This window comes from Bacillus rossius, chromosome 8 (assembly GCF_032445375.1).
Source record: "Bacillus rossius redtenbacheri isolate Brsri chromosome 8, Brsri_v3, whole genome shotgun sequence".
Classification (NCBI taxonomy): domain Eukaryota; kingdom Metazoa; phylum Arthropoda; class Insecta; order Phasmatodea; family Bacillidae; genus Bacillus; species Bacillus rossius.
The window spans coordinates 29,444,451-29,467,907 of record NC_086336.1 but is presented as its reverse complement, the minus strand read 5'-3'; the positions used below and the strand labels follow the sequence as shown (position 1 = coordinate 29,467,907).

The following is a 23,457-nucleotide window of genomic DNA, read 5'->3' as shown; positions in this document are numbered from 1 at the left end:
AGGTTGTGGGAAGGGGGGGGGATACAATTTCACGGTTTTAGAGTATACTTCAAATGTCGCTGACCTAACCCAACCAACCTTTCGTTCTAGTTACGATAACCTAGGCATACTATCATTTCGAGAGAAATTTTTTTTTGCTATGATTTAATTTATGTAACTTATTTAACTTAACCCAAATTTAACCGGAATAAAAAAAATAAAAAAATGCATGTAGCGGGTTATCCCGGCGTCTGACTCGGAGTGGGTGAATGTTAGGGTTCCCGCACCGACATAAATACCGCGGCTCGCGCGCCGCCAGCGCAGTATCGCCAGCAACACGCGACGATGAACACGACTCAGATGACGGCGGCCGCCGCCCTCCTGGCGCTGCTCGCCGCCGCCGCCGCCGCCGCCGGGGGCGGGGTGAAGGGGCGGCCCGCCCGCCAGTTCCCGGTCGTGGCCACGTCGCAGGGTCAGCTGCGCGGCAGCGTCATGCGCTCCCGCCAAGGCAAGGACATCTACGCCTTCCGCGGCGTCAGGTTCGCCGAGCCGCCGCTGGGGGAGCTCAGGTTCAAGGTGAGCCTGCCCTCCGCTCTGCGACTAGCGCGTCCGCACGGCAACGTGACAAACGACAACCAATGAGATCGCGTTTAAATGTTGCAAAACATTAATTTTTATTAAAAATAGAAATTATGCTTCGAGATAAATGCACGGTAAGATTTAGATTTATAATAAATAAACAACAAAATAATAATATAACATTAATAATGTTCGCAGGCTTTCACGGCCATTGTTTGAAGTAGCTTGGCTTCTGGGTTGTAGCCGTGTCTTTGGCGAATAATTCACTGACGTTTCGGTCGAAATTGCAGTCGCCATCATCAGGAAGCAGTTACCTACTGGTTACCTACCCTGTTACCTACCTCTGATGATGGCGACTGCAATGTCAACCGAAACGTCGGTGAATTATTCGCCAAGGACACGGCTACAACCCAGAAGCCAAGCTATTTCATAATATAACACTATACATTCTTGTACTTGAAACATTTTTTAACGGATTTAGAACATAAACAAATACTCGGCTTCTATTGGTCGCACGGAGCAACGCAAACAGAAGAGCTCAGCACTGCCGAGCTAATCCGTCTGCTTGTTATTCCGTGAGATCCGTCTCCATTTCCGTGACGTAGAACGGGCCTAAGACCCAGGGGCGCAACAACAGGGGGGGGGGGGCAAGGGTATTTTGCCCCCCCCCTCTGAAACTTTGAAGTGAGGGCAAACGGGGGCAAAGAAAATGCTGTGTAATCAATTTTTAGATAATAAAACTGCTTAAAAGGCACCATTTTCCACCTTGAATTACAAATTTTCCCGGGACCCCCCGCTTCAATAGGGGGGATCGATGATTCTTTATAAAAAGGTATATTGCCCCCCCTTTGGAAATTTAGTTTAACAACTCCACAAGAAACGCAACACGCAAAAAGTTCAATAACGACTTTTTTTTAATACGTGTTTATAAACTACGCAACAAGCAACAACGCAAGCAGCGCTTAACTTTCAACTTCTTGCGCATCTTTCTTACTAATGGGAATTGAAGTATTCCGAAAACCTTTAAAGACACTGACATTATGTGCATGGAAGGCTACGATCTTGTTTTTATAAAACACATGACGTTTTCACTTGTTAAGTTTTTGTACAGTGAAGGAAAATAACACTTATTTGTAACATTTTAATTTTTTTCTAATTTTCGGAAAAGAAATTAGTTTTCTACTGTTTTACAATTTGAAGTTGTTGGGTTTTCAACATCCTTGCGACTTGAGTGCTCATAAACGATCATGATATTCTTTCACTGACTGCTTGTTGCTTCATTGCATTCCTTGCGAAATTATAAACCCAGTGTAAGACTGTGTCCGAATTCAAGTACGCATTTGTGTACGTGCGACCTTCCATACTTCACTCGCCCTAGTGGCTTGACTTGACTCGATGAATCCCGACGAATTCAATGATCTGTGTGGTATGACTACCTGGCTTAGAGATGGCTAAAGACAACAAAAATATTGTCACATATACTATATTTTATAAATTTTATAGCCCATTTGTTATGTTCGCGTCAAATATCTCTCAACATACTATATGAATCCCAAAGTAAAATCATTAATCAACTCGTTGACCTATCAATGTTTTTACTCCAATTAAACTATAATTGTGCGCTCTTATATATGCCATAAATACATTCTGCAAAAAAATATATATGTTAAACAATAATTATAGTTTAGATTAAATTACTGACCAATTTGGATTTATAGCATTACTGATAAAATTCTGGTACGTTAGTAAGGTGTCATAGAGTCAAAACATACAACTTAAAAACCTTCGTCAAAAAAGTAGCTCAGAAAAAACACACGAGAATATATTATAATAACAAAGTTAGCTAGTTAATCATACTAAAGCATCAAATAATTTAAAATGAAATAAATGTCTTGGTGAAGCCACTAATGTTGTCAACACACCAAATTCTTTAAAGGTCAAACAAATTCAGATTGGTAGTCGCATTCCTACAACAAACAAATTAGAAACAATAACCAACATGCGCAATTGGACTAGTAGTACCTTAATTTTACCGAAGTTGACATCATCAATTGTCCATTGTCAACTTACAACTATCATAGTCGACGAATCATTGCAGGATAAATTAAAATATTATAAAGAGTGCCGGTTAAAAGATTGTGTGTCTGGTCGTTGGCGTAAAGCTGTTCACCATAGGCATAATAAAAAAAATCCATCCGTTCGGTTGAAAGTTATGAGTACGCCAAAATTTTTAAGAATGGATGGAATTTTTCAGGACACCTGGTTGGCTGCAGGTCTCGTGTTTGACGGCGCTCAAATGGATTTCGGCAAGGGAGTATAAATGAAGGAGGGATGATAGCTGCGAATTTTTTTGGACATGACAATAGGTGTGAACCGCACGCCGTAATCCTTGACCATGACTTGACCGTGACCGCTGGTTAGTGTGAATCGAGCTTAAGGCCGTGTCCGAACTCAAGGACACAGTAGGTTTGTTTTACCTTTTAAAGCTGGACTCCCAATCATCCGTTTCATCCGTCCGCCCGTCAATCACGTGATCTGCAGCCAATCAGATGGCCCGAAAAATTCCATCCGTCCGTCCGTCAAAACCTTGCCAAGCTTTAGCTTTTGACGGACCAACGGATGGTCCACCGCCTTGTTAAGTCGATCGTCTTTAATACGACTTTCCGAAAACAGTGTTCGAATTTTTTAATTTGCAATATATAGAAGGCTGTGTCGTATTGACCGATTATTATTGTCGTAATAACGGTAAAGATTGCTTATGAGAATGAGCTTTTCGGAAGAAATGCTGATAAATTACGTCCGGGAAAGGGAGCATTTGTATAATATATATAGCAAAGACTATCGGGATAAGCAACTGAGGGAAAAAGCCTGGATAGAAATAGCTTCTTTCTGTTTCCTTTTACGCAGTAATAAAAGAAGCATAATTTTATTTATTGCTGGCATGACTAGTGTTATTTTTAAGACGGCACCCGTTTAATACACTTGTCAAAGCACGGTTCCCGCCTGTCAACTTATTATCACATTCATAAAAACAAAAGTTAATTATCTCAAGTAAATTATTTTCACCAAAAGTTTCCTTACAATTGAGAAAGTATGTGGCGGAAAGTTGTAGCACTGATATTTTAGAATAGTGACGGACGGACGGATGGCGGACGGTTGAGAGTCGGTAATAATTGTCGAGAGAAATAACGGACCGAAATCGACGGACGGACGGATGAAACGGATGATTGGGAGTCCAGCTTAACTCTCGGGGCGCCCTTGCGCGTTTTACTCGCCGGAGACAGTATGGCGGATGGCCGTTTTACTCTAGGAACGGAAAAGGGGGGGGGGGGGGGGTAACTCAGGTCTGCCCTCGATGCTACTCCTCTCGAGGAACAGTTGCGAAGGCAAGTTATCTGCTGGTTGTTTTGGTGCGATCTTCTAGCTCTATGTTATTCGGAATGTGTATTGTGATTTTTAGAACAATGATTAACTTATATAACATGTTACAAATTACAATGAAAATCATATATTTATATCTCACAATATTTGTAATAAAGTATTTTTAACATGTTTTTTTTTAAATTACTAAAGGTTGTGTGTAATATATTAAAGATGACGATCTTATGTTAAAACACATGCAAACATATTTTATTAAGCTCTCGTCGTTTGTGGCACTATGTTAGGTATTGCCTAAGGAGTTTCACCTTCAGACAAATCTTGATTAGATTTTTTTTAGGTGAATGCTTTTGTGCCAGGTCGTTCTCTATGCCTATAAGAGAGTTAGTTACATACTCTTTTATAACTAGGTTCATTTGCTCCTAACTCGTACTATTTCTAGGGAGTAAAAGAGACGGAGAGTAAAACAAACCTAGTTACGTACTTACGACCTCACATACTTAACTTGCCCCTGTGAAATGTACTAGAGAAATTCGGACGGACGCGGATGTTTTGGTCTCTTCAAACGTCAGTTAAAGAGGTAGTTGCCATTATTTTTATAAAAAAATAGATTTAATTGTATATACAATGTCTAACTGAGATTAGTACCTAATTTCGTCTACTTAATTACTGACAGGAATTATCGGCAAATTACTTTATGATTCTACAATTGTTATATAGTTGCAGTCAGTAAGTACCTAAGAGTTTTTTTTTAAATTCCTTATAAAAAATTTAAATGTTTATATTTTGTTTTATTTGTTAAAAGAAATAAAACATAAAATGAACATGTTTTTATGAGTCTTTTAATTAACTGAAATGGCATATAAAATATAACCCACAAAAACGCTTTTAAAATCTGCGATTTTTTTCCACCAGAAAGAGTGAGAGAAGTACACAGATTATTGTACTTGTGTACTTGCATACATAATTCACTTCCAGTTCGGATTGACCTCATGACGTCACTTTTGGGGTCAAGTATGTATATGTTTATAATTCAGATGGATTCGAATAATGTATAAGAAGCACACATTTTTCAGTTACACGTCCGAAATATTCGCCTTCGTTGAACTTCGGAATGTGCTTCTGGGAAAAGTAAAATTTAGTTTACGGTATTGATTTGGCCGATCGAATTCAACCAACTATTCACTTCATTTGTGATATCTGGGCCTGTGTGTCTGCCAATTTGAACACTGCCCGAGTGTTATCACTGCAACTAGTTTATTCTTATCTCGATTTTCTCCAGAGAGTAGAGTTGAAGCCTGGTCTTCTGCTCTTCTTTATTCGCTTGTCTTCGTTGTTTTTACATTGTTTGATGATGTCTCAATGAACTGTTGAACTGTAAACAAAATACTTATTATAATATAATTCTAAATTTTAATGAAAGTATGATAATGTAGCAAACGAAAACTATAACATAACCTGCTCGGTACCTTAACGTTACTGGGATTAACCAAATTTCTCAGCAACTTTTTAATTTTATCCACCAAGAGTGCGCTGCGTGATATTATTAGACGTGGGCGAATGCAGATGATGCATGAGATAAAATAAGCCTCTAAACAAGTGTCATTTTTTTTTTTTTGCTGTTGAGACATGAAACGGAATTATGAAGCCTGTGTTGCCAGTTTTGGCTAGAATATATATAATTTTTAATCCAAATGGCGTCATTAATCCTCTCATGTAACAAGGGATGGAAAAGAGAGGCAATACATGCATTATTGCATGAAGCCACATTTTGTCCAAAAGCGTAAGCAGAATTTAATTTCTTGGGGGTTATAGGATCTGTTTCCCTGATGTTTGTTTTCGAATTCTTTTCTTTTTTGGTTGAAATAATATAAATATATATTTTTAAGCTTTATTAGGATTTCTGGGGAGAAATAGGATATATTCCCTCTATTTCCCCCCTCCCCCCGTGCACGAGCTGATTTTGTCTGCGCGATGTTTGCGGGACATCCAAACGATTCGTCGAAGTGTTGGAAAACAGTTTGAAAGGAAGTGACTGCAGCAGGGGACGCACCACAACGCCGAACGTACAATAACGCCGAAAACCATAACGCCGAATGCCAAATTGACTACAGCGCCGACTGCAAGAAAACTGCTGTGTACCACAACGCCGAAATACATTAACGCCGAAAAATTACATTGCAGGACTGCCACAAAGGTTAGGTTAGGTAAGGTTAGCACACAAATTCATTCAGTTGTTTTTCATTTTGCTCCTGTGGGCCCCCCTCCCCGCAACAACATTTTTCGGCGTTACTGTATTTCGGCGTTGTGGTACACAGCGTTTTTCTAGCTGTCGGCGGTGCGGTCAATTTGGCATTCGGCGTTGTGGTAACGACCCGCTGCAGCGTGGCGGGTAGCAAGCAGCACGTGCCCACGTGCCCGCAGGCGCCCGTGCCCGTGGCCGCGTGGAGCGGGGTGCGCAACGCCACGGAGGACGGCAGCGCCTGCCCGCAGCCCGTGGCCGACTACCCGGTGCCCATGTCGGAGGACTGCCTCTTCCTCAACGTCTACACCACCAAGGTCAGTGGCTCACCTGTGTCGCGGCTGCTTACACGCTCTCTCTCTCTTTTTTTAAACGGAACCAAAATATTAACGTAAAATTACAAATATTTGTAAATTTATGCATTTACATGAACCCGGGCGTTTATGCTTTGTGTTTAGTAAAAAAGTTATTTGTATACCGTTCTCTGAATAGCTTCACAGTATTAACTGCGCACATAAAGCATGGCACAACAAAATAAAAGTCAAATTAGTGAATATTCGATTATATTTTCCGTGGCTTTTTTTTTTAAATGTTTGAATGAAACATCAATTAAAAAATTAATTTATGCACCAATTTTTGTAAGAAATTTTCAGTATTATCTCGAAAAACGTTTTTCATATATGCAAAAGTTACAATAGCTTTCTTGCAAACTGGTTTCCAAAGGAATCTTTGTAACACTACAGATAAAGTTTTAATGCATGTCATCGAATGCTTTCAAGAATCTGTACCGGAAGTTTCGTTCCAAAAAATTACTCCGAACACACTCGTTTTAGCAATGCTCAATCTTCAGTATAGCAATCTTCAATCTTCAGTATAGCCATGTTCAATCTTCAGTATAGCCATGTTCAATCTTCAGTACATACATTAAAAAAAACGTAGCCTATACCTAACTACGCACTTCCCTTCCCTTTGGTATTTACAGTACAAAACTGTCATAACTTTAGTCAGAATTTTGTACTAGTGTAACTGTCTAAAATAAATCCTACCAAATATTAATTTTTATACCGCACTAATCACGAAGGTACTTTCTGTATTTTAATTTGAGTCAGCTTGTAAGCATGTCTGTTTGAGGCAGCATACTTAATGCACAATTTATTTCTGTAGTAATTGGAAATCAAGATTTGACTGTGTTCGAATACGGCTGCCTATTTCGGTACAAGTAAAATTTAAGAAAATTTTGAGGTTTCACTATAGGTAAAGGGTATGAATGTCACGTGAAAAAAATTTGGCATGTGTAATGTATTAATTTTACACACTAAAAACAAGGTATTCATCAAGTCCCCAAATCCTCGAATACCATCAAATTCTTATTATTCGAAGGATTTGATATTCGAGGAAAAAGATTCCAAGGAAAATATAAATGAAATAAAGTAAATTAAAAAATTCAACAATGACAACCTCTGAAATCTACTAGGCCAATTTCTGTCTTCATACCTTTCCTGTTACAAGATATTGTAATTTTAACATGTAACTATATAAATAAAAGTACATGTATATTGATTCTGGAAACTTAACGTGAAATAGGTAAGTATGTAAAAGGTATAATGTTTCAGGCCCATAGTTTATGTGTTTTACAATTTATATATAATTTATTTTTGACCCTTGGCACCTAGATTCGGATTCGAGGGGGAATATTCGAGGTACTCTCTGGGATTCGAATTCAAGATTCGAATACGGGAAAATCGGGACCTGATCCATCACTACTAAAAAAACTTTTTCATCCCCCACAGCTGCCACATGGACGTTCTAACCCCAGAAGACCTGTTGTGGTGTTCTTCAACCCAGGAGGATTCTACGGGTTCACAGGACACAGCGCCATACTTGGTCCGCAATACCTCCTGGACCACGAGCTAATTCTTGTCACGAACAACTATCGGCTTGGAGCTCTAGGTGAGGTTATGTTTGTTTACTTGTTCTTTTTGTTTTACTTCACTGTGGATTTTCATTTAAATTTTGTGTTCCTTTTTTTTAAAATATAGATAACTATCTAAACCCGACCACACTTCGCTGTGGCTCAGTCTGAAATGAAATGAATAGGAAAGTAAATCAAAGTATTCTAGCGAACATAGATTCACCGAGGAAACACATCATGCAATTTAATGCCCTGCTTTGCGCTGCTGTGGCTATGCTGTGGAATGAAAGGAAGAATTTTTTTTCCACATAAAAGTATTTTTATTTTTAAGTTAGTGGCTGAACTAAATTTTTGGTTTGTCCATTTTCTGCATAAACATAAAGATCAGATGATTTACCGACTCTTGAGCATGCGAGAGAGCCCATGAGAAAAACATTAGTTTTTTTAAATTCAAACAGCACACTTTCAAAAATTGTCCTTGCGCTTTATTGATAAGTCAAAGCGAACGCAAGGCGTATTGGAAATTGAAGCCGTTTGAACTCGAAAGCTAAGTCGGCCGGAATAAGTAGCATTCGTGGAGGTACGTAGTAGGTCTTCACTTTTATGAGGTCCTATCAAAATTGTTGCCTCAAATAGATTGTTCATCAATTTTTTAAGTACCAATCGTATGCAATTGCATAACTTTGATCGATGTTTTGGAGTAATATAATCAATCGGTAATCCAATTTTCAAATTCAGATATTGTAAAAATTAGATGGGAAGATGAATTTTCTTGTTTCTGGATTTGTTGATACAGTGCAGTTACCGACCTCGACTAAATGCTTTGAAAATATATCAGCCGAACTCTCATATTTGTTGTCAAAATGCATTTTTTACTGTGCTCCAAAAAGTGAATATTTCTACCAGGTATTCAATTCTTCAACTGGTGTTGAGCGAGATATAACTGGAAGCGTTTGCCTGAAGTCACCGGATAGTAACACCAGTGCCCCACCAAAATGAACCTAATTATTTCTCAAGTATTTCAATGTATCCTCTAAAGCTTATAATGACTTCTTGTGAGCCAACGCGTAAAAAGGCGTGCTATGACAAAACAAAAACAAAAGACGGCGGTAAATGTTTTTTTCCGCGCGCGCATTCTAAGGAGAATATAATTCATTCTGTGAAGATTCGAATCTCCTTTCTCGCTAGACCGTCCAGAGATAATTATGTTCTAAACTACATATTAGTAGAAAGTGAATAAAACGAATAACTATTCTATTAAAAAGTAAATATTTTTCTTTTTCCAAAAACGCTCAGACCCATGTATTTTTATTTACAACCGAACACTATAATATCAAAATTCATGCTTTTTTTCTTTGAAAATGATGGACTTACTAAAAACCTTTCCTATTTTTTTTTTTTTTTTTTTGGAAATTTTTACTATAACAACTTTTGCGTATTTCGCGTGTCAAAATTTCAAGTCAATCGATCTACTACTTTTCGAATTTTGCGAACACAAACATATGGAGGCTGAAATTTTTATACACATATAGATGAATTGAGTAAATCAAAAGTATTCATTTCTTGTCACTGCTTAATTTCACTGTTTTGATCCTGTTCATCTCTCGTGATCATGACAAGACATCAAGTCACAATTAATTAATTAATTCCGACTGAATTTATTAAACCAGTTGTTTGAAGATGATTCATATGCAATAATCTCAGATTCCTGTCGTATTTTCTTGGCATGTTGAACGTTTCCATAACGAAACATTTTCGCTATCGCGAAATCACGAAATCGCTATCGCTATTCGCAGACTGCACGATCGTCGCATTTGGTGCATCCCAGCTAATGAACGCTTTTGAACATTTGTTAAGCGTTGTATTTTAGTCAATGCCAAGAAGGCAAAGTCCAAAACTATTTGAGTTGGTAGATCGTCACTTTGGAATAGACGCGAGGCAGGTAATGTTAGAGTTGAACTGAATTCATTTGTTGGCGGGAAAGCACTGTTAAGATATTACAGTACATTTACGGACTTTACCATTAAGATTGCAGCTAAGATAAACGAAGCGTTCTTCGTAATTCCAGATCATTGGATCTTCGTATAAAGTACGCCATATTCCCAATTTTGAGGTCTGTTGTAAACATGCACTTGGTTTTTGCTGTAAACTCATTAAGTTTTTGAATGTTTTTATTAATGCTCCGTTATGATCCTTGTGAGTTAGTGTTTAAAGTAAGTAACATCAGTACTTAAATTTTTTTAGGAATAATTATTTAACGTTTTGACTGTTGAAAGTTGATTAGAAAATGTTCACATCAGGGAGAATTCACGCGAGTGTTTTGGTAAAGTAGTTTATTTGTGTCGGTTATGTTTGTGTGTCGCCGCGCAGAAACTGTGACTCACGCGAACCTGAACTGCAGGTCTGCTGTCCACGGGCGACGGCGTGCTGCCGGGCAACTACGCCATGAAGGACCAGGTGGCGGTGCTGCGATGGGTGCGCCAGAACATAGGCGCCTTCGGCGGCGACCCTGACTCCGTCACCATAGCGGGCTACAGCGCGGGGTCCATGAGCGTCATGTTTCACATGGTCTCACCCATGTCCAGAGGTGAGCCTTCGCCGGCGCATGCTCATCGCGCCCAACAATACTCACACAACACTGATAAACAAGTAATACAAATTATATGTACTTGAAAGAATACCGTTTTCTTGCGAATACGGCTCATGGTGCGGTGCAATACAATAAGCTCAAACCCTGTTGTGTTGCCCTCCGCCCAAATACTCCCTTATATGCCAGCAAGTCGGATGGCGTCAGGCGCAGGCGGGTCCCTACTGCCGCGACCCTCCTATACCTGCAGCACGGCAGGGTTCAACATAGACAGAAAATTTCGTCGAAGGTATCGGGAAGAAAAATACCACAGCACATACGAACACATTTGGCTGACAACGACGAAACAGTTGCAACAAGAGCAGTAAATACAGACAACATAGCGATACTGACGAACCCAGAGATGATACTAAACAGATATTAAGGACAATACTACTACGACAGAAGAACACAGTAGACTTCCTAAATAAATAAAAATCCCTTTCGGCACAGCCTACTGGCGTAGACAGATTTCGATGTACCTATTTCTTCTGGAAATAATTTGGAAACTTCTATAAACTCCTGAAAAATTTTATGAACTTGACGTAGCCTACATAACTTCCTTCATGTTTTCCAGCATTGAAATATTTAGATTTAAAATTTTATCATATTCCATGCGGCAAACCTATTTTGACTGTTTTTAACTTAATGCATTCAACATTGAATATCTTAACGAATTTGATTTTTTGCCTAATAAAGGTAGTTATGCAATTATTTCTGACTTCCAAACACAATTTTTTATCCCTTGCACTAATACGTGGTCTTGTAATTTTTTGCTTTAGAACAAGGTTTAAGGCAATATTAAGATTGCTATTAATAAATTTCAACGAATTTGATAAGGTTTTTTTTTTTTTAAATTTCAACCTCTGTTTTTACGGTAATAGTTCGTTTAATTAAAAATTGTTTCAGCCAAAGGATTTAGTTAAAGCTTAGTTTCACAATAAATTACAATGGATTTGATAGTATATCTACTAAAAAATGTAATGATATTTTGTCTTTATACCCTTGATATTTCCAACCCTTGCAGTAATGATTTGTGATGTAAAATTTACTTGGGAAAAAAGTTTTCAACAACATAGAAAAGTTAAACAAAAATAAACATTACTTCGATAGAGTACATGGTAGGGAAGTTTATTTATTTTCTTATTTCAACCTCAGGTTTTTCAACCCCTACAGTAAGGGTTAGTCTTATCGAAAATTGTTTCACACAAAAGTTTTAGTAAAAAACTAAAAGATTTACAAAAAATTTGAACGGATTAAATTATGTAGCTAGCTACTTAGGGAGTTATGAATTCTTTTTTAATTCCACCCCCTGCAACGATGGTTCGCCTTATCAAAAATGGTTTCAGACAAATGTTATAGAAAAAAAATTATAATATTAACAACGGTTTATATGAATTCGATGTTTTCCCTTCGAATGGAGGTATGATGTTTTTGTCCTCTAACTTTTGTTTATTCTAACCCTTGCAGGAATGGTTGGTCGTATAAAAATTTATTTTAGACGAACGGATTTAAAAGTGTACTTGGTGAGAAAATTAAGATTTTTTTTTTTAAATTCTAACCCTTCATTTTTTTCAACCCCCTGAAAAAACAATGGTTCGTCTTATCAAAAAAATGTTTCGGTCAAAAGTTCTGCATACAAATTAATTATAAGATTAACAATTTGTACGAATTCGATGTGATTTTTTTTGTCCTCCAACCCTTGTTATTCTAACCACTTGAAGTTATGGTTTGTAGTATAAAAAACGTATTTAGACAAAATATGTTGGTATTACTCTTAAGTGTTATAATACGTTCAAACGGATGTGATATTGTCCATATTACGCGAGTTACAGTGACTTTTCTGTTTTTAAAAAATCCTTCACCATTTATACCCCTTTGGCCGGACATTACCCATTAACAAACTTGTTCACGATTTTCCACTATTAGATTTTATGATCAGTTTGGAAGTGATTTGTGAAAAATTTCCGCAGTTATCGTGTCCACAAAATTAGGATTATATATATATATATATATATATATATATATATATATAACTTTTGAGTTGACGATGGTTTGGGGGGACCATGAAACGAAAAACTAAATAAAAATTCTCCGGTAGTCGCACCATAGTAACGGTTACAATATGTAGTGTTTCTTTTAAATCTAACTAAAAGCGGCGCGAGACTGAACAGATATTCTGCATAACACAACGACTAGAGCAAAGGCAAACACATAGGCTTCCTAAGACAAAACAGCTGCGACGTTTCAGGAGCTGACATCTGCTCCCGTCATCAGGCACACACAGATTGATGATTTGTGTATTCATCTCTCTGTCCGTTCTTGAGGTTTCTCTACGACCTAAGTGTACCTAAACCAGAAATGAAGGATGTAAAAGAAATCGCAAGAATATTTCAAAGAAGTATTGTTCCTTACTGCTTAATGATTTCAAGTTGTAGGATCGGTCATGTCCCGTGGCTTTCGTTCTTCTCCAACGACTGTGGTTTTCTTGATTTCCTTGCGTACAAGGCCGTGAAGGGGTGAGACAAATAATGTTTTCGGGCCCCCTCATTACTATTTAATTGGCCACTTTTCAATATCCACAATTAAAAAATATAATAATAAAATATGTCAACAATACTGTGGCAATAACTGCAAATCTGATACGTGTGTATCGCATTAACTGAAATAATCATGTAAAATTACAGATATTTTTTTAATTTGTACATGAAAGTAAATTTAGAGCTAATAGAGCTACACATTTTTTTTTGCAGTAGGCTAATACTAGGTTCGGATTGTTGTCCGGGCATTTATGATTTGTGTTGTCCCAGTACCTACATTCGTTTTTTTTTTAAGCCGTTTCCTGAATAGATCTTCAGTATTACCTGCGCACATAGACAAGCATAATAAAACCAAGTAAAGTCAAATTCTGGAACATTAGATTATCTTGGCCACGTGTTAAAAAATTGCTTGCATAAAACATCAATGAAAAATAAAAATATATGCCAATTTTCGTAAGCACAAGCAGTATTAAATGTTAAAAAATAGGCCTATTTGTGTGCGTGCAGTCCACGCGTGACAGAAGTGAACATTCATACTTATTAGTTATAGATAAAGATATTGTTAGTATTTTTAATTTGAAAAAAAAAAAATAACTGATGAAAAAGATGATAACGTATGCGGGTATGATCGCAAATGAAAAAAAAAAAAAAAAGCCCCCTTTCCGCGCCTCTTTTGGCGGTTTATCCCCAAGTTGCCTTTGATAATACCTCTTATCTGCTTCTGTATTGTTATTATTTTTAAACATGATATCAAACCACGATCTCCAGCTGAATAAAATGAAAGAACAAAAAAAAACAATCCAATCGAACATTAATAACACTTATAAAGTACTTATATCTCACAAGTCTACGATATATGTTTTTTTGACATTTCAACTTACAGTGTTCACATACCAAAAATAAAATTACACTTTTACCTATACGTATTTTTTATTTTTTCAATCACACTATTGCACAAATTAATAACTCTTTTACAAAAGAATAAATAAATTAAAGATACTTTAAATAAAATAATAGAACTACGGTAGCGTCAATCGTTAGCCGTTACGAAAACTGAGGAATAGACAAACACAATCAGCGTTACGAGAATTACGTAGCATCTTTGCTGCGTCAGTTCTACCTCTCCCCTGCCGTCTTCCCTTCCAGCCATTACAATTAGCATAATAGCATGCTACGCTGCGTACAAATTCCCCCCCCCCCAACCCCTTGCCGTAATCCCATTCGGCCGCTAGCGCATGCGTTGGAGTGACGTTGCCGCTGACGCACTCCCCTCCTCTACCGGTTCCCCCACCGGGTACCTAACTATTCCCCTCATGCGATCCGAATTTTCGAAACGCCTTAAGTTGTAGCCCCATCAGCAAAGAAGTTTCACTACAAAAATATATTTCAGATAAACAAAAATAACCGTAACAATGTGTTGTACAAATAAACAATATTTTTGTTAAGTATAGTATTACAAACCTTTTCTTGGCAAATGGTTCCCAGAGGAATGTTTCGTGAAAGTGAAGAGATATATTTATTTTCTGTGCAAGGTCTGTTCCACCGGGCCATCGCCATGAGCGGCTCGCCCTTCTTCAAGTGGTCCGTGGACCGCGACCCGCTGCCCGTGGCCAGGAAGCTGGCGCGCCACTTCCGCTGTCCGGTCGACTCGTCGGAGGCCATCAGGAGCTGTCTGCTGCGAGTGGACGCCTTGGAGATGGGCCGCGCCATCGACATATACCGGGTAACCGCGTGCGATGTGCTGCCATCTGTGGCGGATGGCGCGAATCAAAGTTCACAAAGCCAAAGGGAAACTTTGCAGTATTAACTGTTTAGTTAAAAATAACAAGCCGGACAGTATTTTAATAAAATTCCTTGTCGAAAATAAGGTCCAAAGCCGAAGTTTAGTTTTTTTTTAAGTATTAGCTTTTATCGGAGCCGTTTCATTATATAGTTTAAAATTATATTCTGCAAATCTAATTATTCAATAGTCGACGTAGCTGCTCCGGCAGCGAATTCTAGCGCGCGGGTGCGGAAACTGTGTGTGATTCGCGTCCAGAAATGTAGTTGAAAACACAATTTGCGTGTTTTCATCAAGCTCGGCATTATTAAAAAAAACCTCTACAGTACGTTAAATTTCGTGTCGGAGTTTGCGAATTTGCTCGTTACCGAGGTAAAATGTTGCACATCTCTTTCGAGTACTGGAAGACTCGCTCACATTTTCATTTTATCGTCATTACTATATCAGTTAAGTGCTATTTCGGTAAATTTAACACTATACCTCTCTTACATTTGTTTTTCTGCTATTGATATTTTCAACAGAAATTTACCAAGTGTGTTATAATTTCTGTAACAAGTCACGCAAATGATATCAATTATAAACACTTGCGCGACATTTTACACCCAGACTTAACAACAAAAAACAAGAAATGTATCTACAGTGTTAAATATTAAATGTTAGTAAAGACTAGATAAATAAGAAAATCAACATGGCGTGTGAGTTACACCTAAAGTCTCGGTCTCACACACCATTTTGATTATATTTGTGTATTTATTATTTCATCGATTCTTTAAGCGCTATTTCTAAACGTGGCCACCCCTGATACTTGCCATCCCGCATACTTTACCTGCCCTCGAGTGCACTAGAGCAGTTCGCTGTCCGGAATTTTCGGTGTCCGGAATTGTCCCGACACCCAAAACAACGAGTGCGCCTGTTATTGTAATGGCTACGGCAACGCAACAACAATCCTAATTGGATAGACTACAGTTCACAGGGATAAAAGACACAACCACAATCGAAATAAAAGGTTAAGTTAGGTTCGGTCAGTGAACTTAATAAGACTTTTTTTTCTCGGAACGGTAGGCTAGGTTAGGTAAAGTTATATTTATTCAAAATACTCTATGACCGTAAAATATATAAATACTTGTAATATGGTGTTTTTCATGAGAAATCGGCAATTTATGGAAAACTTCGAAACTGTTCGGGCGTGGCTTTTATCCCAGTGAACTGTAGGCTTCCCATTCTAAATCGGAACTACAATCACAGATTAGCGTAATATACAGGTGTAGCTAGGCCCGGGGGGGGGGGAGAGAGGGGTTATTGAAGCCACAATGGGAGGGGGATACAGTGTACTGCACGTACCAATATGGCGACCGTTTGTTTACAATTGTATCAGCTGTACCTGTATTGTTAAATTGGATAAAAAATGTCAACTCATATTACATTCGTGTTACGAAGATTCGTTTTGAACTTTTAATATATATATATATATATATATATATATATATATATATATATATATATATATATATAACAATATTAACCAGTCATATTTTGATAAAATTTTCTTGCGAACAGCTTAACTACAGTCGTTAATAAAAGCTAATAAAAACATAAACAAACTGCCGCCATATTGGCATGTAAACATCAGTACAAGGCTTCACCTCTGACGGCTAATGCCTGACTCCTGTGCGGGGAACGAGGAGGGAGGTGTTCGGAGAACGGAGAAGCGTGTTGACGCCGCGGTGACGATGGCGCAGGAGTTCGCCTGGGACCCCATAGTGTCGTTCATGCCGACGCTGGAGCGGGCCGGCGACAGCGAGGAGCAGTTCCTGACGGTGGAGCCGCAGCAGTCGCTGCTGTCCGGGGACTTCGTGCACGTGCCGCTCATCACCGGCATGACGCAGGACGAGTTCGCCTGGAGGTCGCTGGGTGAGTCGAGCGAGTCTCTGCTGCGGGTACACAACCGCAACCACATATAAATACAAATTTATGATGTGTAACATCGCAGCTCTTATGGCATTTGGTACGAGTAATTTCGTGAATGCGACAGAAATGTGTAACCACGGTGCTGCCATCTGAGGCGGTTGGCGTGAAAGACCGTGTGAAACTTTAAATTATTAACACTTTAATGAATCCTAACAAGATGGGAAGTATTTTAATGAAATTATTTTTCAAAAATCAGGTCCAAAGCTGGAGATTTAATTTTTTTTCCAAGACGTTTTCGCTTTTATCTGATTCAATAGTTGACGTAGCTGCTCCGGCAGCGAATTCTAACGGCGGGTGCCGAAACTACGTGTGATTCACCTCATTAAATTCGTTGATAGCACATGTTGCGGTTATTCATCACGCTCATTATTATTTCTTTAAATTATTCCACGTTAAATTTCGGTTTCCTATTAACGTAATTTTAGTGTATTGGCAACTTGAGAACACGAGAACACATGAATTTGCTCGTTATCGAGGTTAGATGTTACAAATTTCTGACGAGTACTGAACGACTTGCTCAAGATTTTATTTTTTTAATTTTTCCTAGCCTGTGTCTTTTTTTTTTAAAGACATGAGACCAAGTTTATTTCATTTCAATTGTTTCGGAAAGTGTTTATACGTTTTGTGGTGTATAACCCTGAAAAACTGAGGTTTTTGTGGTTTTAGGAAAAACTTAACTTTTATTTATTTATTTATAAATGATATACAATAAAGAGTTTCAAGATGAAGCTATATTATATGTACGTACAAAATATTAATTCAAAACTGTTTACCACATGATTTCATTATTGCAGTACATGCTAGGACATACATAAGAATTTTCCTTTAAATTCAATAAACAACACTATATAAGAACTTGTTTGATAGCAAAGATAAAAAACGTGTAAAAATAAACTTTTATAAACATTAAATGATGTCCTCATTTTTGAATAATTATAAAAAATTGAATGCTTTTGCTATTTAATGGTGTGAAAATAGCAATTTGAACTTGCAGCATAATATGGTAATTGACTCATTCGAATAATATTTTTTTACGACTAGGTTAATATGTCATTAGCTAAAAACTCAACTATGATAACATGTATTATTTTAAGACATAAACTTGGACAATGTCCAAGAATTCTGATTGTATGATTATGAATATGAATATATATGAATAAATATCCTTTAATAAATAAATAAATACATATTCTCTTTAATAAGCAGTGATTTTGTTACAGATGTTTTAAAGAATGCGACCTGGAAAGATGAAATAAACAATAACTATTATGAAGTGTATCCCATTGCCTTCATGTACGAGCGGGGCACAGAACGTTCAAGATACATCACTGATGAACTGAGAAACTTCTACCTGAAGAACAAGGATGTTGAAAATACGCCACGCAATGGACTTGGAACGGTGAGACAGCGTATAGGGCCCGTTCTACAATGGTACGGAAACGTAGCAAATTGCAACTTATGAGATTGCATTTCAAGGTAACGAAATATTAATTTTATTACAAAATATATTACCTATGCTTCGAGATCGTAGGACGGACAGAATTTACTTATATATTAAAAAATATACTACTAAGTTATAATAGAACACTAGATATTCTTGTACTTGAAACATCTTTAACGTATTTAGAACATAAACAATTATGGCTACCACCGTAGTCAAATACAGGGTTTGTATTGGTCACACGGAGCAACGTAAACGGAAGAGCTCAGCATTGCCGAGATAACCCGTACGGGTCCGTCTCCGTCTGCGTGCCATTGTAGAACTGGCCTTATTATTTGTACTTCATTTATTATCAATAAATGGACAATATTTGATCCGGCGTGTTCGGAATGATTTTTTTCTCGATTGTCGAATGCCATTATTGCTTAAATGGAAACACCAAATAAAAATTAATAGATAGGTAAATTATATTAAAAGAAGTTGAAATAAAGCTGCTCTATTAAAAGAAAGAAAATAATTTGAGCGGAATGTGCAGTATTAAATTATTTACTATAAAAATAATTATTTACGAACTAACTACAGTTAACTCTTACGTATGATTAATATTTAATTAATAAATACCGATGACTTGAAAATTGAAAGGGGTTTTAAACAAAGCGATATAACCTCCAGTTATCTCTCAATTTTCACTATACGTTACGTATTATTTGAGTACTTTCGCCATAAATTGTTTCTTAAAAGACTTGACTTAATACGCAATTAAATAAGTACTCTTACTTAAATGTTTAATAGTTTTTTTTCTGTTTACCATTTTTCTTAAATTTTTAATCAGTAAATTAGTTTATTTGCAGTACTTCATTCGCCCGTTTAGATACCTGCGATATTTTCGTAACTGCAAATGATGTTTCCTTGTACTTTTGAAAAATCATAGTTCTGATACCAGATGCATATATTCGTTTAAGAATTTTTTTATAATATTTATTTAGTCTTCAGAAATGTTATATAGAAAACACAAAACGTCAGTAACTCAATGTGGAACATTTTTCTAGAGCTCCTATTGTGCTTTCTTAAACAGCACCCAAGGTACATCAGATAACACATATGAAAATAAATGAATCTTAAAGAGCCCATAAACATGTAAAATATTTTACTGATAACTTTTTTTGATAAAGGTTAATGTTTATTGTCGTAATTTTAGTTTACATAATAACGGCTGGTTTCAGAAACTACTGAAAAAGAGTACTTTAGATGAATTACATACCAAATAATTATACAGTATGGGGGAAAAGGTATGTATCGATTTAGGGGCTATTAAAAATACGAAGCAACTTAAAGAAATTAAGTTTGTTTTACTGGAATCATTATACATTCCCATTTTTTTTGGTCAAGTTCTGATCACATCAGGAAGATGGTGGCCATCAGCAGCGATGTATTGAAGAAGGCGATTTCGGAACTCTTCGACCGCTTTTCGGCACATTTCGAGGGGTTTAGCGGTGATTTTATCCCGAATTCGCATCTCCAGTTCTTCCAAGGTGTGAGGACGATTTTTAAAACCTTCTCCTTGCAGTAACCACACAGGCAAAAGTCACAAACGCTCACATCCGGTCATCGCGGGCCCCTCAAGGCGTTACCACAAGGAAAAGGTTTTCAAACAGCGTCCTGACACCGTGGAAGAACTGAAGATGCGAATTCGGAATTGTGCTGAAATGCGCCGAAAAGCAGGTGAAGAGTTCCAAAATCGCCTTCATCAATACATAGCGTCTGATGGCCACCATCTTCCCGATGTGATCTTCAGAACTTGATTTAAAACATCGGAATGTATACTGATTACAATAAAATAAACCTCATTTCTGTAAGTTGCGCAGTTTTTTAAGTGAAAACTTCTTTAGCCGAGTTAGGCGATTATTGGCCGGGGCAAAACTTATGGTTTTGTATCACCGACTTGGCTAGTAACGTGTTGCTCTACTGACGACGCGCAGCGGCCTGTGTACCTACATATAAACACTAATAATCGACTGTATCATGTGTGTGTTGGACTCTTTTTGGATGGGTAAAATCTTGTGAGTTCGCGGCACCGACATGCTGTAGTCGCAGTAAGTGAAGTTAAACTGACCGCGTTGAGCGATTTCCTTTTGTTTATTTATTTACGCAGTGAATGTTGATTATTTGTGAATTTAAGTTCATAGTTTTTTGATTTTTTTTAAAGATAAGACTTAATTTCTTCTAATTTTAAAGTTATTACTGGTAGGGGCAAAACTTATGGGTTTGCGTCACCGACATCCTAGCGATATAATACAAAAATCATTTTCTTACTTACATTTGACGTAGAAATGATGTCATATTACACATTTAAAAACAAAGTTTTAAGTTTTCACTTCTTGTCGACAGTCCCCATGACTGCTTTTTATTAAATAGCCCTTCAAAAACCGATACACACCTTTTGTCCCAATCTGTATCTTCGATGTGTCAACACAAATCTTTATTCATTTGTTTTGTGTGTGTGTGTGTGTGTGTGTGTGCGCACAGCTTTATTCAGACGCCCTGGTTGGTTTCGGAGTGCACAGAACATCGAAGGTGCTTCCGTGTGTGAACAGTCAACCTGTTTACTACTACAAGTTTTCATTTCCTGGGAGGTACAGCTATGTCTACTTGGAAAACACAACCACGCCATTTGGTAAGTTAGAAATTAAAATTCAAGAAGTTAATTAATATCACAGCGGTACTCGACCAACGCAGAATGTACATATAGTTGTAAAGAAACGTTAACAAAATCAGTACTTTTACTTTTTAAAGTAATACAAAATTCATATCTTGGGACAATTTTGCCGAGAAAGGTCCATCAGCACAAAAAAAAATAGGTTTTCAATAACTTTGTTTTGAATTTGGTTAAAGTTATCAATGGTTAGTTCAGGGTAATCGACTTGATATTGCGAAGCGGAAAATTGAAGTTATTTTTAATATCAGTAAAAAAATCACTCAATACTTTTTATTAAAAATATTTACTCACTATTATTAATATTATGATATTAAATGTGAAATATAAAAAAAAACTAATTTGATTTTTTTATTTCAGGAGTTGTGCATCATGACGAAACACTGTATCTGTTTTACATATCTGTACTTGCCCCATTTTTCACGGAAAATGATCCTGAGGTATTAATGGTGAAACGTCTGACACAGCTGTGGGCTAATTTCATCCAGACAGGGTGAGTAAAAAATACACTATTTTGATGACGAATGTTTCGTTAATACACGGTGAAAAATAAAATTACAAAGCAGCAAATTCATATTCTTTGAATTTCTTTAAACAACTTGGATTTGACAAGCTAGTACTACACTTGCTAAAATGAGTACGATTAACAACATAATTGTTTCTGTTCAAGGAATCCCACACCAAATAGGACGGAGCTCTTCAACAACGTCTTATGGGAACCAATAACGACAACGAACTCAAAATACCTGGACGAAGGCACTGTGATGGAAATGAAGGAAGGGCTGTTTCAGGAAAGATTGGCTCTGTGGGATAGACTCTTCCCCCTTCAAATGCCAAAATGCTACGCTCATTAAAGTTATGAAGCAGAAAATACATTAAGATAGTTCAATGCGATATACTTCTGTAATTTGTACCTACGCAACAATAAATTTAAAAACAAATGTGTACTGTCTTAAAACTTTTGTATTGTGTCTTTGTAAACAACGGCATCCCCGTCGACTGTCCAAGCTGATAGCTCGATGGCTGATGAGACAATGGTCCTGGGTTCTATTCCCGGCCGTGGAAGATTTTCTTCCCGCGTTCAGGACTGGGTGCTGCGGAAGGTGATGGCTCTCCATCGCAGCATCATCTCGCTAGATCATCCCAGTCGCGCCGGACACCTCAAACTAGGCAACAGGCCGATCAAACCATCATCTCTCACATTGAACTCCTCTTTTAAACGGCCATTCCGAAATGGGCAGCAAATACATTGTGACCCAAGGAAATCAAGTAATCTAACAATAAAAATAATAAAATGCTTTCAATTCCTATTAATTTTGTGCAAAGTTAAGAAAAGGTAAAAAAAAAAAAAAAAAAAAAAAAAAACAGCCTCACTCATCCAAAATCACTTCAAAATATCCTGCTATTGTGTTATAATTGAATATTCGTGGGTTTGTATACTTTTTTTGACGCAAATACTTACTAAAAAAAATTCCTTTGAGCACAACATACAGTGCTAGGTAGATTTCAAAGTTTATTTTTCTCCTGGAAATGTTCTGGAAATGTTCTGAACATATGGGCCATTTAAAGAACTTAATGTACGTGACATCACATATGTTGTCCAATATTCCAGAATTATTGATAAAATATTTTCTCATATTCCATACAGCGAAAATGTTTATAATGTTTTTAGCTTAATGCATTCAGCATTGAATAGCTTACAACAAATTTCATACTATGCCGACTTAAGTAGTCATGCATATTTTTGACCATCAAACACTATTTTTTTTATCCCTGGCACTAATGTGTGGACGTAAAAAAATTTGCTTTAGACCAAGGTTTAAGATAACATTACGATAGTTTAAAATAAATCCAAACTAATTTTTATAAGGAAGTTTAGCATTTTATTTTTTTAAATTTCAACCTCTGTCTCATGAAAAATTGTTTTAACCAAAGGTTTAAGATCTTGTTTATATTCTGCAATAAATTATAACGGATTTGATATTATACAAACTAAAAACAGTTATGATTGTTTTGTCTTTCTGTACTGTACACGGAATATTTATTTATTATTTTTATTCAAACCTCTGGTTTTTCAACCCCTTGCAGTAATGGTTCGTCGTTCGTTTTAGTTTAAAGTTTTCGATAGTTTTTAAAAGATTTGCAATTTATTGTTATAAATATTATGGTTCACCTTATAAGGGAGTTATGATTTTTTTACACCTAACCCCTGTTTATTTCACCCTTAGCAGCAATGAATTAAAAACATGTTTCAGACAAAGTTTTAGATAATATGTATATGATTTGCAAACAATTTGAA

At 36.9% G+C, this 23,457-nt stretch overlaps 1 protein-coding gene and 1 long non-coding RNA gene across 4 annotated transcripts in view; one reads left to right on the top strand and one right to left on the bottom strand.

Moving 5' to 3' along the window:
* Positions 1 to 294: 294 nt before the first annotated feature.
* On the top strand, positions 295 to 22,099 carry LOC134534691 (esterase E4-like). The gene is made up of 10 exons (XM_063373166.1): positions 295 to 555; positions 6,361 to 6,495; positions 7,969 to 8,128; positions 10,492 to 10,677; positions 14,789 to 14,979; positions 16,776 to 16,947; positions 18,225 to 18,403; positions 20,972 to 21,119; positions 21,519 to 21,651; positions 21,829 to 22,099. The coding sequence occupies exons 1-10, from the start codon at positions 325 to 327 to the stop codon at positions 22,010 to 22,012; spliced, it is 1,719 nt and encodes a 572-aa protein (XP_063229236.1). The 5' UTR covers positions 295 to 324; the 3' UTR covers positions 22,013 to 22,099.
* The window catches only part of LOC134534694 (uncharacterized), a 68,045-nt gene continuing 58,761 nt past the window's right edge, over positions 14,174 to 23,457 (bottom strand). For all 3 annotated transcript variants that reach the window (XR_010075520.1, XR_010075521.1, XR_010075522.1), the window contains exons 4-5: positions 16,680 to 16,967; positions 14,174 to 15,004 (exon numbers count right to left, since the gene is read on the bottom strand). This is a non-coding gene — a long non-coding RNA (uncharacterized LOC134534694). The remainder of the gene's footprint in view (positions 15,005 to 16,679; positions 16,968 to 23,457) is intronic.

Coding starts and splice junctions, on each gene's coding strand:
- LOC134534691 (XM_063373166.1), top strand. CDS start 325: ATGAACACGACTCAGATGACGGCGGCCGCCGCCCTCCTGGCGCTGCTC. Junction 6,496..7,968: donor TCAACGTCTACACCACCAAG/GTCAGTGGCTCA, acceptor CATCCCCCACAG/CTGCCACATGGACGTTCTAA. Junction 10,678..14,788: donor GGTCTCACCCATGTCCAGAG/GTGAGCCTTCGC, acceptor TTTCTGTGCAAG/GTCTGTTCCACCGGGCCATC.